The following is a 17,092-nucleotide window of genomic DNA, read 5'->3' on the forward strand; positions in this document are numbered from 1 at the left end:
GTGAGGAGCCATGGAGGAGGATTGACATGTGTAACCAGGGCGAAGAGTGACTGAAATGGAGCCGATGGTTATGGAGACCCAGGCTTTGCTGAAGTGTTGATAGGTTGGAGACGCAGCGATGAGCAGCCAGGGCAGAGCCAGGGCGCCATAGGACTGAGGTGAAGGCAGAGTGACCGAAGATCAAGGCAAAGCTGGAAGGAAGAAGGAGCCCGCCAGAGCTGTAGGGGTGGAAGGATGAGGGGCAGCCAAAGGCCTAGATGTCCATGGAAATAGTAGAGCAACAACTGCATTGTGGGACTTTTTAGGAAGGGAACGTTTCAGAACTCGGTTAATTTTTTATAATATTGTTTGAAGCTTGAATCTCTAGTCCCCATTCATGATAAGTGACCAGTACAGCTTTCACAATTTCAGAGTAAATGATTACAAATATAGTGTTTGGGGGTGAAATAATCAGTCAAGAAAGTGTAATCTTCAAATGATTTTTACATTCTTTTTTTATCTTTACACCAAACAAGACATAACAAGATGAAATGTTTGAATGGCCCAAAATGTCTTTCTTGTCTTTTTATTATCAAAGATCGGTGAAGCTTTTGATGATCCCCACGCAAAGCAGCAGTTAGAAATGATTGCATCTGCATCTGTTGATGAACATGTGTTTAATGTGACTGACTTCAACGCATTGGACAGTATCCGTGAACAGCTGGAAGAGAACATTGCAATCGAAGGTATGTTCACTGATAAGAGCAAAATATTTGAGAATATTGCAGAGGAGAGGAATAGGGGAATTGTTGAAGAAGTGTTTTATGAGTGCTAACCAAAATAAACTTGCTATGCTTGCAATTGCTATGGCCAAATCACAGCCAAGCTGAAATAATTTAACAACGTATTTTCTTTCAGGAGTCCAGTCCACTGGTGATTCTGCTACAATGGAGTTTGCTCAAGATGGATTTAGTGCAGCATTTACATCAAATGTAACTAAATACACCAAGTTTTTTTTTTTTTGAAAACAAATTTTTATTAGAGTAATTTAGCAGTGATTTAGGCAGCCAACAATGCAATGGATAGAAGTATTCACTACTTCTAGTAGTGGGCCCCGCCCACCGACTCTATACATGATGTGATTGGTCTGACCAGAGTTTGGTTTAAGAATAAAGATTATTTTACATATACATATACATTGCATATAATTGGTAAATGTTATTGAAAATGTCAACAATATTTTGGAATAATTTAGATTTTTAGAGAAGTCTCTTCACTGTAAAAAAAAAACAAAAACAAAAATCAGGTCTCCAACTGAAAATTTTCTAGTGACATCTAGAAACATCACATCTACATCACATCTACATTTTTTAGTTGGCCGAATTAAATTTCTGTGAATTGATGAAATTTAGTTTGGCCAACTAATTTTTTTAGATGTGATCAGTCACTAGAAAAGTTTAAATTGGAGACCTGCATTTTTTATTTGACAACACACAAACAAATAAATACATGCAAACCTCTTTATGTAGGTAAGCTTGATCATGAGTTCTGTTGGAGCTTTCCAAGGAAAGGGTGGATATCAAGAACAGCATCAAAATGACCAATCATCAGACTTCCATGTGGGAAGTGAACAAGATAGTTACTTGGGTAAGACCCTGCTGAACACAGACTTAAAAATACATCAGGTTGGCCATACATTTTTTGAGGTTATCAACATATCTAAATATAAACTGATACATACTCACCCATGCCCATATAAATACAAACAAGAATATTAGAAGGAATTTGTGAGCTGCTTTTTCCATATAATGAAAGCATGGTTGTCTCACAGTGAGTCTATTATCTTTTTGTTTTGTTTTTGAGTGCGCTAGTTCCTTAATTTTTTAAAAAATTATCCAATGTTTATTAAAGGTTATTCAATGACAATAGCAACATGGTCTAAAAAAAAGTTTGTGATTCTGGGAGCACCACGATACATGCACAAAGGACAAGTGAGCATTTCAATAATTGGAGGTAACTCAACTAATCTGTTGGTGGAGTCACCCAAGGTACATATGAATATTTAATCAGTCATATATGTATATCTATTTATATGTTTGTGTGTGTTGTTTGATAAAAAAGGAAGGTACTTAAAACTGTACTCAGTTTTATTTATTTTGCAATGTATTGGGCACTGCATTTTGTTGTACCATTGTTGTTCTTATACAATGGGCATAGAATTTGATTCTGAACCAGCCTTTTCTTTGTTCCACTTTCGCAGTCTCAGATTGGTGCATACTTTGGCGCAGAGGTCTGTGTGGTTGATCTGAACTCAGACACAAAAACAGATCTTCTATTAATATCTGCACCAACATATACAGACTCCCATTCTGAAGGCCGAGTTTTTGTATACTTTTATTCTCACCAGGTATAGGTTGAAATACCAATTGCAGATTCCTTTAGACATTATTTTCTCTTTCAAACCTTTTGAGCTTTTTCTGGTTTTGCAGCCATACTTCACTTTTTCTGTTGAGCTGGAGGGCAAGGCAGGTCAGAGGGGTCGGTTTGGCTCTTCTCTGGCCAGTCCAGCAGATCTGAATGGTGATGGTTTCACGGATGTGCTGATTGGAGCTCCTTTAGAGGAGGATGGACAGGGCAGCATCTACATCTTCAATGGCGAAAAATATCAAATAAATCCCACATATTCACAGGTCTGCCAATTTTTGTACCTAGGACTGTAACCATTTGTTGACTGCCACTTATATACAATTCTTTATGACCTTTGGCTGGCTTTCCCCCTAACAGCAGTTCTTTATTTTATTTCAATGTGTTGTTTTAGAGAATTGCTGGATCATCTGTGCGCTCAGGATTACAGTTTTTTGGACTAGCTCTGAGTCAGTCTTCCCTAGATCACAGTGGAGACAGTCTACCAGACATTGCTGTTGGATCAAAAGGATCCGTTTTGATTCTTAGGTAAAGTACTTTCTATGACTTCAGTATACACTATTAAAAATAAAGGTCCCAGAAGGTGGGTTTTGCAGTGATGCCATAGAAACCTTGCCTAAAGACTCTTTCAGTAAACAGTTAGTCTAATAAAAAACTAAATAAAAAAAAACTAAATTGTTCTTATATATTACAAACCTAACGACCCAACGCTTAAAATAATGAATGGGTTTGAGTAGAACAAACTTAAATAAACTTTAATTAGGATTTAGCACCTTCCTTTTCTTTCAATTTTAAAGCTGCTGTATGTAAGTTTTTCACTTTACCAAAGCATAAAAATACCATAATTATGCTTGCAGATATGTAGGAAACATGCTAAATTGACCTGTTCCTTAGAAAAATACGTTTGAGTTATTAGAAAAATTATTAGAAAGATTATTTCTAGTTATTCTACTTTCAAAAAGGAACGTTCCGCATGTCGAAATGTCTGTTTTTTTTTTTTTTTTGCGATATTGCACGCTGCCAGTTTACCCAATAGTATTTTGACACCTCAGGTTGCCAGCTTATTGCTGCCATGGAAGCCAGTGAACAAACCAAGTATGGTAAATGCTTTATATTGGTGCACTCATTCAGCAAATACTATACCATGCTATTGTTAACATGTCAGCCAATTAGCGAGTTAGCATTTTCTGAATTAGCTTGTTATAGCTTGCTAATTTTAGCTAGCTAATTTTGAGGTTACATGGAAATTGTTAAATGTATGAATTATTGTACTGAAACATTTCTGGTTAAGAACAATTCAAATGTATAATTACAAAATAAAAACATACAAACTTTGAATTTATTAACTTAAAGATTTTGAGGCTGATTGCCTGAATTTTTTTTTTTTTTTTTCGTTTTGCCAACTTTACAGATTTACAGTTTAGTGTGAAGAACATTTTAGATATCCAAATATACTTTTTCCTCTATAAAGAACCTTGTGTGGGCTCCATGTTTCTACGTGGAACCATCAATGCTAATAAAGAACCTTTATTTTTAAGAGTGTATTTACACACTCAGTCTAATCTAAATAAAATTCACTAAATTCACAAACCATAACATACAGAGCTCATTGTCCACTCCGATATATTAATTGGTTATTTTTTGGAAATGTGTATTTTCCTATAACATCCAGGTCTAGACCAATAGTGTCTTTGGATGTGAGAGTAACCAACAGCCCATCCAAAATTTCAACCAGTGAAACAAACTGCACCAGGCCACTGGAAAACACCTTGACAGTGTGCTTCACCATGAGTGGATACAAACATGCTATAACAGGTTTTATTTTTATGCCAGACTTTATTTTCAGTTTACTTTATTTTAAAATACAGATATCATAAAATGTTATTTAATGACATTTTCAGATTTGGCTGCAAATATTAGCTATACGTTAAAGCTGGATGCCAAGAGATTCAACCACAGAGCATATTTCTTATCCCAAAAAAATGTCCTCAGTAATGTTGTAAATGTTACACTAGAGGAGGTGTGCACAGACCATCCTTTCCTCATAGAGGTAAGTCATGTAGCAGTCCTCTGAGGGTTTCAGAGGAACTGAAGGACCATCTTACCCACTTAACATCTGGTATCATTTTTGGGATTTCCGCCTGGATTTGGCCTACCCAAATTGAAAAGCTTCCCATACACACATACAGTGGTCTAAGCTCAAAATGGTGTGTGTCATTAGGAGGCCACGCATATAGGAGGAGAGGCCTGTTACATACAGGCGAGGGAAACATGAGGCCTAACATGAGAGGTGAAATAAAGGATTACGTGGCTAATTGCCCCGCGTGCAATGAGTATGCGCACAATCAGCAAAAAAAAAAATGATGATGTGCCATGAAATCCCTGCGCGACCCTGGCAAATTGTTAGCATGGACCTATATGCTTACGGTTGCAGAGAATTTCTTATTATTGTGGACCACTACTCAGATTACTGGGAAACTGATCAGTTGCCAGATCTGAGGACACAGTCATTACGCGCAGTAAAGTGCAGTTTGCTCGTTATGGGCAGCCAGATCAGGTGATCACAGACAACGGGCTGTTGTGATTTGCTTGCGAACAGTTCAGAAAATTTGCGGCACAGTGGGGGTTTGTACATGACACATCTTCACCTCAGCACCCAAAACGGAAAGGCTGAATCTGCGGTGAAGTTTGCGAAATCACTTTGCAAAAGGGCAAGACTAGATGTAACAGATCCATGGCTAGCAATTCTACACTGGCGAAACACACCCACAGATGGATTGGACAGCAGTCCCGCACAGCGACTTATGTCCCGCAGACTTAGGACAGGACTTCCCATGGCAAACAGTTTTCTTTTCCCCAAGGTGGTTGAAGGAGTTTCAGAGAAGCTGCGGGGGAAATGGCGCATGACAAAATCCCATTACTATGCAAGAGCCAGAGACCTCCCAGAGCTTAACGTTGGCAAACACATCCGAATTAAACCACTGCCTGTAGACCGCACGGGACAGTGGTGCGGCCAGTGTCTGGGTATGGTGAATCCGCGGCCTTATGTGGTGGATGTAGATGGCACATTATACAGGTGCAACCGTGTGGATCTGCGGAGAGCTGAACTCTCCGCCCAGTTTAATCATCAAGAGGCACCGAGAAAGAAGAGCAGCCGGTGCTCAGCGTCTAGCAACGGTGAAACGGTAATCAAAGAGGGTGACACATCGGACATCACTGAATGTGAGCCAGAGCAAGCTAAAGAACGAAGGCAGCAGCAAGTGTTTGAAAGGTCTACAGAGTTCAGAACCCCTATCATTACATGCACGTCAGTCACCACAGAGACTTGACCTGTGAGATTTGCTTAAGGTCGTAGTAGACTAATGCCGCAGGAATGCAGTTTCATTTGCTAATGCAAAGTATAAAGCTTGTTTTACTAAACTTTGGGTTCATGTTCAGGGCTGGGGTTGTTAATTAAAGAAAGGGAGATTTTGTGGTGAAATACCATTTATTGTTTGTATCCTGTTGTGATGTGAATACTGGCACAAGCTCGTTGCCACTTCATGCCATGTCAATAAAGACGCACGTTGATTCAGCTCTTGCTTGTTTATTGCATAAAACCACAAACAGAAGCATCTCTTTTTGAGGATTATTACAGCTCAGAAAACCTATACTTACATGTTTATCACTTTTAGCAGTGTTTTATGTAACTTCAAAGGTTTCCCTGTAAAATGACACCAACATTTAGAACTTAGCTGTATGTGTGTATGGGAAGCTGTCAATTTGGGTAGGCCAAATCCGGGCGGAAATAGTACCAGAGTAAATTAGTGTGCATATCTCCAGAAAGTAGAGACTCTAATCTCCTTTCAAATGTACCACATATGAGATCATGGCTCCTCCACAGACATTTAAAATGGAAAGTATATATATATATATATATATATATATATATATATATATATATATATATATATATATATATATATATATATATATATATATATATATATATATATATATATATATATATATATATAATTTGTGATGTCATTCTGGACCTTGTACAGGGTCCGTGGATTTTAAGTGGTTACAGTGAACAGTGAACCAAACAAATTAAATGTTGAACAAGCTCATTGACTGCAAAATAAGCAGAGGCCAATCAGTTTGTGCCATGTAGTTAAAAATGTGATTGCTAGCAGATGTAAAAGACCTTATATATATATACACACACCTAAAAGATTATTAGGAACACCATACTAATACTGTGTTTGACCCCCTTTCGCCTTCAGAACTGCCTTAATTCTACGTGCCATTGATTCAACAAGGTGCTGAAAGCATTCCCGTTCCACTACATCCCAAAGATGCTTGTAATAAATTTCGTAGATGGGAAGGAAGGAGGTGGGAACCGGTGAGCATTCAACTAACTTTTATTAAATAAACAAAACGAAAGTAAACCATGGGCACTCGCAGGTGACGCTCCTTCGCAATCACGTCTCCGGTCTCACTCGCTCCTCCCATGTCTCTCGCTCGTTCACGTCGCCACAATGCTCTATTGGGTTGAGATCTGGTGACTGTGGGGGCCATTTTAGTACAGTGAACTTATTGTCATGTTCAAGAAACCAATTTGAAATTATTTGAGCTTTGTGACATGGTGCATTATCCTGCTGGAAGTAGCCATCAGAGGATGAGTATATGGTGGTCATTAAGGGATGGACATGCTCAAACACAATGCTCAGGTAGGCCGTGGCATTTAAACAATGCCCAATTGGCACAAAGGGGCCTAAAGTGTTCCAAGAATACATTCCCCACAGCATTACACCACCACCAGCAGCCTGCACAAGATAACAAGGCATGATGGATCCATGTTCTCATTCTGTTTATGCCAAATTCAGACTGTCCAATAGATAAACCAGCTGAATGTCTCAATAGAAATTGTAATCGAGACTCATCAGACCTTCAATCTCATCAGACAGTCTTCAACTGTCCAATTTTGGTGAGCTCGTGCAAATTGTAGCCTCTTTTTCCTATTTGTAGTGGAGATGAGTGGTACCCGGTGGGGTCTTCTGCTGTTGTAGCCCATCCGACTCAAGGTTGCACCAACAACCATGCCACGCTCAAAATTGCTTAAATCACCTTTCTTTCCCATTCTGACATTCAGTTTGAAGTTCAGGAAATTGTCTTGACCAGGACCACACCCCTAAATGCATTGAAGCAACTGCCATGTGATTGGTTGATTATATAATTGCATTAATGAGAATTTGAACAGGTGTTCCTAATAATCCTTTAGGTCAGTATATATATATATATATATATATATATATATATATATATATATATATATATATATATATATATATATATATATATATATATATATACAGTGAGGAAAATAAGTATTTGATCACCCTGATATTTTGCAAGTTCTCCCACTTGGAAATCATGGAGTGGTCTGAAAATTGTCATTGTAGGTGCATGTCCACTGTGAGAGACATAATCTAAAAAAAAAAAATAATAATAATAAAAATAAAAAAAAAATCACAATATATGATTTTTTAACTATTTATTTGTATGATACAGCTGCAAATGAGAATTTGAACACCTGTTAATCAGCTAGAATTCTGACCCTCAAAGACCTGTTAGTCTGTTCCACTCCATTTATTATCCTAAATTAGATGCACCTGTTTGAGGTCATTAGTAGTGATCGACCGATATTGATTTTTTATAACCGATACCATTACCTATTAATTGCATGTTTATGTGCTATTAACCGATATATAGAACCGCTATTTGTTTATTGTGCTATTTCTGTTTTTAACAATTACAGCAAAAGCAATGAACTGAGCTTTTTAAACACTGTAATTTTTGCAGTATCACTCCCTAAAATACAGAACAAAAGACATTTACATCAATACATAGTCTGAAAAAATTTACATTTTTTAAATACAGAGCAAAGTCTTTTCAACATTAATGCTGTTTCACCTTTTTATTTATAAATACAGCCATATTGACAACAGGCAAAATAGATTTATAAAGTCTAATGTTTTCAAATGGAGAACATAAATAAATGAAAGTTGAGTCTATCAACTCCCCATAACTATAAGCATAAATATAAGCATTCATTTTAAACTACAGTTTTAAAAGGTTTATGTGTTTAATAGACTAAGGAGTGAATATTTTCTGGAATATGCAAACATTTTTATAGCTATGATGTGTTCACTGGTTTATTTTTCTTACAGTGTCAATCTCATCTAGTACGGTAACAAAATGAATGTTTGTGTCTATAAAATGCTGATGGCAGCATAGATATACATATACATATCTATGGATGACAGCGCTGTTTTCATCTCTGCGTTTAACTTACACATCTCGCGGAGATAGGCTTAATAATTCATTTTCACAGAGCTGTAATTAATTAGATGTTTATTATATAAATGTTATATAGCAGACGTTAATATAATTTAAGGAGTTTTAAATGAGTCGGTCTTGTTTACATACGGTGACTAGCCTATATGCTGGAGCAACTCGGTGAGAGAACGGCTGAACGCGACTGAGTATAAAAACAGAGAGAAAAAAGTTTGGCACTTTTATTTCCACCATGCTCTCATTCATGGCTGTTTTATTTAATTCATGTGAAGTTATGTCTGTATTGTGATATGACGGATTACCTGACTGACTCCGTCAGTGAGTTTGTCTCTATGTAGCGCCAAGTTTAAACTACATAATATCATCTCAAAACATCTTACTTGAGGTTATCTCAATTGTGCATTACTGTTATGTTAAACAAAGTTGGAAGGAAATTGCCGAGCAGCTTGGTGAAATAAGGTCCACTGTTGGAGCAATCATTAGAAAATGGAAGAAGCTAAACATGCTTGTCAATCTCCCTCAGACTGGGGCTCCATGCAAGATCTCACAGCGTGTGGTCTCAATGATCCTAAGAAAGGTGAGATATCAGCCCAGAACTACACGGGAGGAGCTGGTCAGTGGTCATGGTTTGAACTCAGGCATGGCAGAGAAGTTTCCCCTGCTTAAACCAGCACATGTCCAGGCCCATCTGAAGTTTGCCAATGACCATTTGGATGATCCAGAGGAGTCACGGGAGAAAGTCATGTGGTCAGATGAGACCAAAATATAACTTTTTGGTCATTATTCCACTAAACGTGTTTGGAGGAAGAAGAATGATGAGTACCGTCCCAAGAACACCATCCCTACTGTGAAGCATTGGGGTGGTAGCATCATGCTTTGGGGTGTTTTCCTGCACATGGGACAGGGCGACTGCACTGTATTAAGGAGAGGATGACCGGGGCCATGTATTGCAAGATTTTGGGGAACAACCTCCTTCCCTCAGTTAGAGCATTGAAGATGGGTCGAGGCTGGGTCTTCCAACATGACAATGACCCGAAGCACACAGCCAGGATAACCAAGGAGTGGCTCTGTAAGAAGCATATCAAGGTTCTGGCATGGCCTAGTCAGTCTCCAAACCTAAACCCAATATAGAATCTTTGGAGGGAGCTCAAACTCCGTGTTTCTCAGTGACAGGCTAGAAACCCGACTGATCTAGAGAAGATCTGTGTGGAGGAGTGGGCCAAAATCCCTCCTGCAGTGTGCAAACCTGGCGAAAAACTACAGGAAACGTTTGACATCTGTAATTGCAAACTAAGGCTACTGTACCAAATATTAACATTGATTTTTTCAGGTGTTCAAATACTTATTTGTAGCTGTATCATACAAATAAATAGTTAAAAAATCATACATTGTGATTTCTGGATTCTTGTTTTTTTTTTAGATTATGTCTCTCACAGTGCACATGCACCTACGATGGCAATTTCAGATCCCTCCATGATTCCTAAGTGGGAGAACTTGCAAAATAGCAGGGTGTTCAGATAATTATTTTCCTCACTGTATATGTATACACACACACACACACACACACACACACACACACACACACACACACACACACACACACACACACACACACACACACACATTTCTTTTAATTTATAAATGTTTCGCCTTTTCCAGTCTTGTACAGAGGACTCTCTCAACCCACTACTAAATGAATTAATGTTTACATTTGAGGGTCTGCCCTCCCAAAGTCTAGAGAACTTAAAGCCTGTTCTCTTACCATGGACGAAGAACCCTACATTGTGGATGGTAAGGGACAAATAATAAAATATTTATTGTCAGTGTTAGTTGTAGCCTAGTTGTAACCTATTAGTGTGGGTAAATGTACACTTACTGGCCACTTTATTAGGTACACCTTTGACCCCTTTTTGCCTTCAGATCTGTTTTAAAGATATCATAAACTGGCTTAAAAAATGATACGGTTGTCTGAGGTCAACTAATGACATTTGTGGTGTTTTATATTCCAAACCATCATAATGATTAGGTAATAGGCTATTTTTTACTCTGGTTTTGAAGCTCTCTCCTGAATGCTTGGTTTCTATGGGCATGCTGCACTAAAGACCAGTTCTGTGTTCCAGTTGTTTTTTTTTTATTATGCCCTTCACTCGCTAACTTCCCTCCATCTCATTCACTCGGATGTGCGTCATTGCTTGCATTGCTTGAATACTCACTACTGGTGGAACCTTTGCAATGGAATGAGCTTGAAAGTTCTTAGCCTTTGATCACTTGGAATCCACTATGGAGCGTATTTTTTTATTTGTTTTTTTCCTTTACGAAATTGTTTAATGCACCGTTATATATGTATATATGTGTGTTTGGGTTGTTTTAAATGTTTTTAAAAATATTTAAAATATCATAGTTGTTTGTGGTGGGGTAAATTAAACACACTATGCAGTGATTCCACAATCATTGCATTGTGGTATATGAAGCTGCCTGCATGAAGTGTACATATAAAGTAGACTCACTCCCTCAGTCAAAATCTTTCCATATACTGTAAACTTCCCTTGTTTACTTCATGAAATGGAATGCACTTCATAATGGAGGTGGGGATTCCCCTGAGGGGAAGTGCTTAGGGAAGTTTGCAAGTGCATGTCTAAAAGTGGAGTGGAACGCAGCTCTGGAAGTAAATGCCCACTGCTATAATTAGTTAAGCGTTGCATATTATAATGAGCTCCAGCTTGCAAAACATCTTTATCAAACAAACACAATGATTTATCTCTCATCCACCCACGATTGATTGTGATGTTATTTTTTTATTACTTGGCCCGCCGGATCGATGATATAACCGTGAATCGTGCATCACTAACACACATGCACGCACACAGCAAGTACATTGCAGACAGCATAATCACGATTGTATTTTTCCTTCAAATATCAAGTCAAGAGAGTGAACAACGCACATCAAGACAGGAATGTTATTTAACTATTTAAGATAGCCCATCGGCAGGCCGTTGATACATTTTGGTAGCCTGTCTGGAAAACCCATAGCACCGTCCCGTTTGAGCTTTTCGAGCCCTGGCCCATTCATACCCGAGTCTGGTCCAATGAACCGCAATAAACCAACAACACCACAAATAAACGATTCTTCAGCCTTCGACAGCATGCTTAGGTATGTTCTGTTAGACACTTGCACATAATCATATTGATCTAGATCTTGAAATAGATCTATATCAATCGATCTGCAACAATGCAATACTATCACATATAATGAAAAAATATCCTCACATTAGTGTGTTGCTTCATTCATTCATTTAATCTTATCCTGTCTGCAAATCCAGTCTCTTGTTTACAAACAAATCTGTGATCAGAAATGAAGGAACAAATGTGCAATGTCCGAAATAAGCTTATGCGGTATGTTTATTGCTTAGAAGTTGGATCCGGTTTAACTCTATGTAGGCCTGTCAGTGGCACGAGTCTGTGGATTGGGCTACAGAATCAGGCGTTGTTTATCTTATGTTGAGGCGGTGTTTCACCACACGCTGACATCACAGCTTGGCATATTCTAAGATTGATCGTTTGCTGGGCCTGGTGTCAATAAAAGCTTTTCTTTGACTAACAAGGAAGTTTCAGCTCTGAAACGTATAGGATATTCTTATATTACCGGACCTTTTATATGTCAAAAGCGCAAAAGAAAATTGATTCCTCAATTTATGACCCCTTCATTTTTCATGGCATAGATTAAACCAGGTGCTACAATCAGATTTTATTCAATATTGTCACGATAGCATTACACAGTAGCTGCAGATTTGTCGGCTGCACATAATTCAAATCTCCCATTCCTCCACATCCCAAACGTGCTCTATTGGGTTGGGATCTAGTGACTGTAGAAGTTGTTTGCATTTAGTGAACTAATTGTCATGTTTAAGATTGTCAATTATTTTAGCGGTAGCACTTTACAATAAGGGTGCACTAATAAGCATTAATTCATGCTTAATTAATGCACAGATAATCATGAGTTAATGTATTACTTATGGTGAATTAACCCATTTATTAATGATTACTGCATCAGCAACTAATGAGCCTTCAACATGATTAATGGATTAAGTAATCATTAAATAGTTATTAGTTAAATCTGTCTATGTATTAATTTCTTAATAACATATTATATGAACTAATAATGTAAATGAATGTGTTAATTACCACAAGGGGTCAAAGCCATGCATTTCAACTTCCAGTTGTCTGCTTTAATTAATCATTAGCTAATGATTTTTAAAGGTATCATTATGTTATGACTTTACATGTCGGGACACATGACTATTAACTAATTCAGAATTAATTCAAAACTCATAACCACAATTACATATTACTTAATAAGTTAGTTAATAGTCATGTGCCCCAACAAGTAAAGCCATAACATACTGATACCTTTACAAATCATTAGCCAATGATTCATTAAAGCAGACAACTGGAAGTTGAAATGCATGGCTTTGACCCCTTGAGGTAATTAACACATTCATTTACATTATTAGTTAATATAATACGTTATTAAGGAATTAATACATTATGACATATTTAACTAATGACAATTTAATGATTACTTAATCTATTAATCATGTAGAATCTTCATTAGTTGATGATGCAGTAATCATTAATAAATGGGTTAATTCACCATTAGTAATACATTTACTCATGATTATCTGTGCATTAAGTAAGCATGAATTAATGCATATTAGTGCACCCGTATTGTTTCATGTTGTTTATGTCAAATTCTAACACTACCATTTGAATGTCACAACAGAAACCAAGAAGTGACCAGGCAATGTTTTTCAATCTTTCATTTGTAGAGTTTTGGTGAATAAAATTGTAGCTCTTAGTGTCCTGTTCTTAGCTGACAGGAGTCTTATCTGCTTCAAGGTTGGACATGTTGTTCGTTCAGAGATGCTCTTCTGGAAACCTCAGTTGTAACCAGTGCTTATTTGAGTTATTGTTGCCTTTCTATCAGCTGAACCAATCTGGTCATTCTCCTCTGACCTCTGGCATCCATAAGGCATTTTTCTTTCCACCACAGAACTGTCGTTTACTGGATATTTACTTTCTTGGACCATTTTCTGAAAACCCCAGATTGTTTGTGTGTGAAAATCCCAGTAAATCAGCCTTTTCTGAAATACACAGATCAACCCATCTGATACCAACAACCATGCTATGTTCAACCATGCCATGTCTACATGCTTTAATGCCATTAGTGGCTGCCATGAGATTGGCTGATTAGATATTACCGTTGAACAGTTGATAAAGAACACCTAATAAAGTGAGCGGTTAGTGTATATGGGAATATACTGTATGTAAAAAAAATGATTAGATATAACAGTTGAACAGTTGCACCTAATAAAGTGAGCGGTTAGTGTATATGGGAATATACTGTATGTAAAAAAATAAAAAAATAATCTTATTTTTATTCTAACCTTATATTACAGTTGGATTATGAGATAAACTGTGGATCAGACAAACTTTGTGTTGATAACCTCAAAGTGGACTTCAACTTTGATGGGTAAGTTAATGGTAAAGTGTCCCAAGTTAACTTCTGTACAACTGCCATCAAACAGAATTATTTGATGCTTCACCCACCAGCGATTGGTCATAGATCAGGATGGCCATATAGTCTCACCTTAAAGGGGGGGGTGAAATGCTGTTTCATGCATACTGAGCTTTTTACACCTTTAAAGACTTGGATTCCCATCCTAAACATAGACAAAGTTTCAAAAACTAATGTTGGACGTTTGATGGAGTATTTCTGTGTTAAAAATACTCCTTCCGGTTTCTCACAAGTTTCGGCGAGTTTTTTTCGAGTATGGGTCGACTTGACGTTAAATAGAGCGGAAGGTCCTTGTATGGGCCGTACGGGCTCTTCTCCCGGAAGGGTGCGCGCGCGTCACTAGAGGGAGAGAGAGGAAATGCACGCTGTAAACAGTCTCTCAGCTGCAGATCCAGTCGTCCGTGAACACTTATGACGCGCCGCGCTCCACTTTATTCCTATGGGTGACGTCGAGCGACTTCAACGCTTCAGCACAGCATTCCGGGAAGGCAGCGCTGCATTTGAACCGATTTGAACGCAGAAATGACGGGAAGCTTCAAGGCATCGCTTCAGTCGCGTCGCAAAGTGGATTTCCACGGTCACTGCTGTCACAGGACTTCACCAAATCACCAAAGAAGTGTGTTTTTGACAGAGCGGTCCTGCTTTGGAAGATGCCGGTGAGTAAATCAACTTCAAATGTCTCTGCTATTGGCTACCGTCGCATGAGTAAACATCAGTAAACGATACGATCGCGTGCTTCGTCATTCAAATGCGCTAACGGTTACTCCATTGTTGTTCTGTATAACGTTACACTAGTCTGACTCTGACGTGCAAAACCGTTTTGCTTGCTACCTCTAAGGTCTAGTCACATACAATAGTCCATAAACCGAATCATGTCCTCATAAACTGCACACAAAGGCCCCTAAATACAGTACATACCACAGAGATGGACATCCTGATGTTGCCGTTTCTCCTGTTCAATTTATTTCAGCCTCAGATTTGATTGTGGATCATTATCTGTATTAGCTGAGATAGATGGGTTTCTCCACGCTTGAGGACGTCACCGCTTTGCGCGCTCATCATTCTTTAGCTCCGCCCACACGATACGCCTCCAGGCGCTCGGTTTTTTCCGGAAAGACTCGGTACAGCCCATATTTCTTTTATAAATATGATAAAACTAAAGACTTTTCGGAGATATGAAGGATGCAATACTACTCTATAGGTACTCAAGATTGACATGAGATTGACTGAAACTGAGTGTTTCACCCCCCCTTTAATATTAGTGCAGTTTAACTCTGTGTCTTCTTTGGTTTCTGTGATCCAGAACTACAAACATAGAAGTTGGGATAATGCAGGAGCTCAATGTAACAGTGTTTATAGAGAACAGAGGAGAAAACTCATACAACACCCACTTCACCCTCAGCTACCCCTTGGGTCTTTCCTACAGGAGAATTATGCCTCGTGTGGTAAGGCAGGATGATGTTCATGGCACGTGGGGTTAAAAACAGCAAGTGAAGTTAATTGTTTTACAGTAGAAAAAACAAGTTTAACAGTTAAAGTGCATGCATTTTTAAAGGAATATTCAGTCATTTTTAAACTGCTTGTCAATTTTAGTGTTACAGGGATGCTGGAGTCTCAGCCTAAATACAGTATTTATACAGCAGGCTGCTACAGTATATGATCAATAAACCCATGTGTTTCTGTTTGAGCAGGGTAGAGTGGATTGCCGTTCTTTAGATGGCATGCAAGGATTTTCAGAAGGGGAGACCACCTGTCAAGTCAATAAACCTCTTTTCGCAGGAAACGCATCTGTGAGTTGAATTCTGAGTTTAGATTAAATAATAGTGATTTGAAAAGGTTCTTTAGATCTGGATACTAGCGATGTAAAAGTCTAAGGGGTGGAGCTCAGACCCTCGTTGAACTTGTAAATGTCAATAAATTCTAAATGGGTAAACCTTTCACCACTAGTGGTTTTGTATAAAATTAGTTTGTGACCTATGGCAGCGAGGACACCATCGGCTCACCACTAATTATAGACACATGTTGGAAAGTTTTTAAGCATCCTCTTTGTTTTTAACATGTCTTATAATGATAATGTCTTACCTCATTCTTCTAGGCCATGTTTGACATTATTTACAGTATTAATAAAGAAAGTCATTTGAACCAAAAAGTGACATTCACTGCATCAGTTACCAGGTATGGTGTTAATTTTTACTTTTATAGTCAAGTTGTCTGTATAATGTTCAGTGCTTATTTTAATCTACACTTTATTGCCAAAAGTATTGTGACACCCCTCCAAATCATTGAATTCAGGTGTTCCAATCACTTCCATGGCCACAGGTGTACAAAATCAAGCACCTAGGCATGCAGATTGCCTCTTTCAACTTCAATCAATTCAGTCAAGGGAACTTGACTGGCTTGCACAGAGTCCTGACCTCAACCCGATAGAACAGCTTTGGGATGAATTAGAGCGGAGACTAAGAGCCAGGCCTTCTCACCCAACATCAGTGCCTGACCTCACAAATTAACTTCTGGAAGCATGGTCAAAAATTCCCATAAACACACTCCCAAACCTTGTGGAAAGCCTTCCCAGAAGAGTTATAGGGTGGGCCAACTTTAACATTTAAAAATGTAAACCCTACGTATTAATAATGGGATGTCATAGAAGTTTATGTGCATGTAAAGGCAGGTGTCCCAAAACTTTTGGCAATATAGTGAATGCCAAATGTATTTAAAGGTGCCCTAGAATGATTTGAAACAATATGTTATTTTTTTCTCTGATATCTACATAGA

At 38.1% G+C, this 17,092-nt stretch overlaps 1 protein-coding gene across 1 annotated transcript in view; it reads left to right on the forward strand.

Annotated features, from left to right (window-relative positions):
* The window catches only part of LOC137055920 (integrin alpha-X-like), a 33,115-nt gene that overhangs the window by 10,369 nt on the left and 5,654 nt on the right, over window positions 1–17,092 (forward strand). Inside the window, exons 9-22 of the mRNA XM_067429837.1 lie at window positions 578–725; window positions 898–971; window positions 1,509–1,626; window positions 1,891–2,027; window positions 2,240–2,386; window positions 2,469–2,669; window positions 2,798–2,931; window positions 4,076–4,218; window positions 4,305–4,453; window positions 10,405–10,536; window positions 14,202–14,275; window positions 15,624–15,765; window positions 16,012–16,110; window positions 16,416–16,495. Of these exons, the coding sequence (XP_067285938.1) occupies window positions 578–725; window positions 898–971; window positions 1,509–1,626; window positions 1,891–2,027; window positions 2,240–2,386; window positions 2,469–2,669; window positions 2,798–2,931; window positions 4,076–4,218; window positions 4,305–4,453; window positions 10,405–10,536; window positions 14,202–14,275; window positions 15,624–15,765; window positions 16,012–16,110; window positions 16,416–16,495 (1,778 nt within the window). The remainder of the gene's footprint in view (window positions 1–577; window positions 726–897; window positions 972–1,508; window positions 1,627–1,890; window positions 2,028–2,239; window positions 2,387–2,468; window positions 2,670–2,797; window positions 2,932–4,075; window positions 4,219–4,304; window positions 4,454–10,404; window positions 10,537–14,201; window positions 14,276–15,623; window positions 15,766–16,011; window positions 16,111–16,415; window positions 16,496–17,092) is intronic.

The sequence above is a fragment of the Pseudorasbora parva genome, chromosome 21, assembly GCF_024679245.1.
Source record: "Pseudorasbora parva isolate DD20220531a chromosome 21, ASM2467924v1, whole genome shotgun sequence".
Taxonomy (NCBI): Eukaryota; Metazoa; Chordata; class Actinopteri; order Cypriniformes; family Gobionidae; genus Pseudorasbora; species Pseudorasbora parva.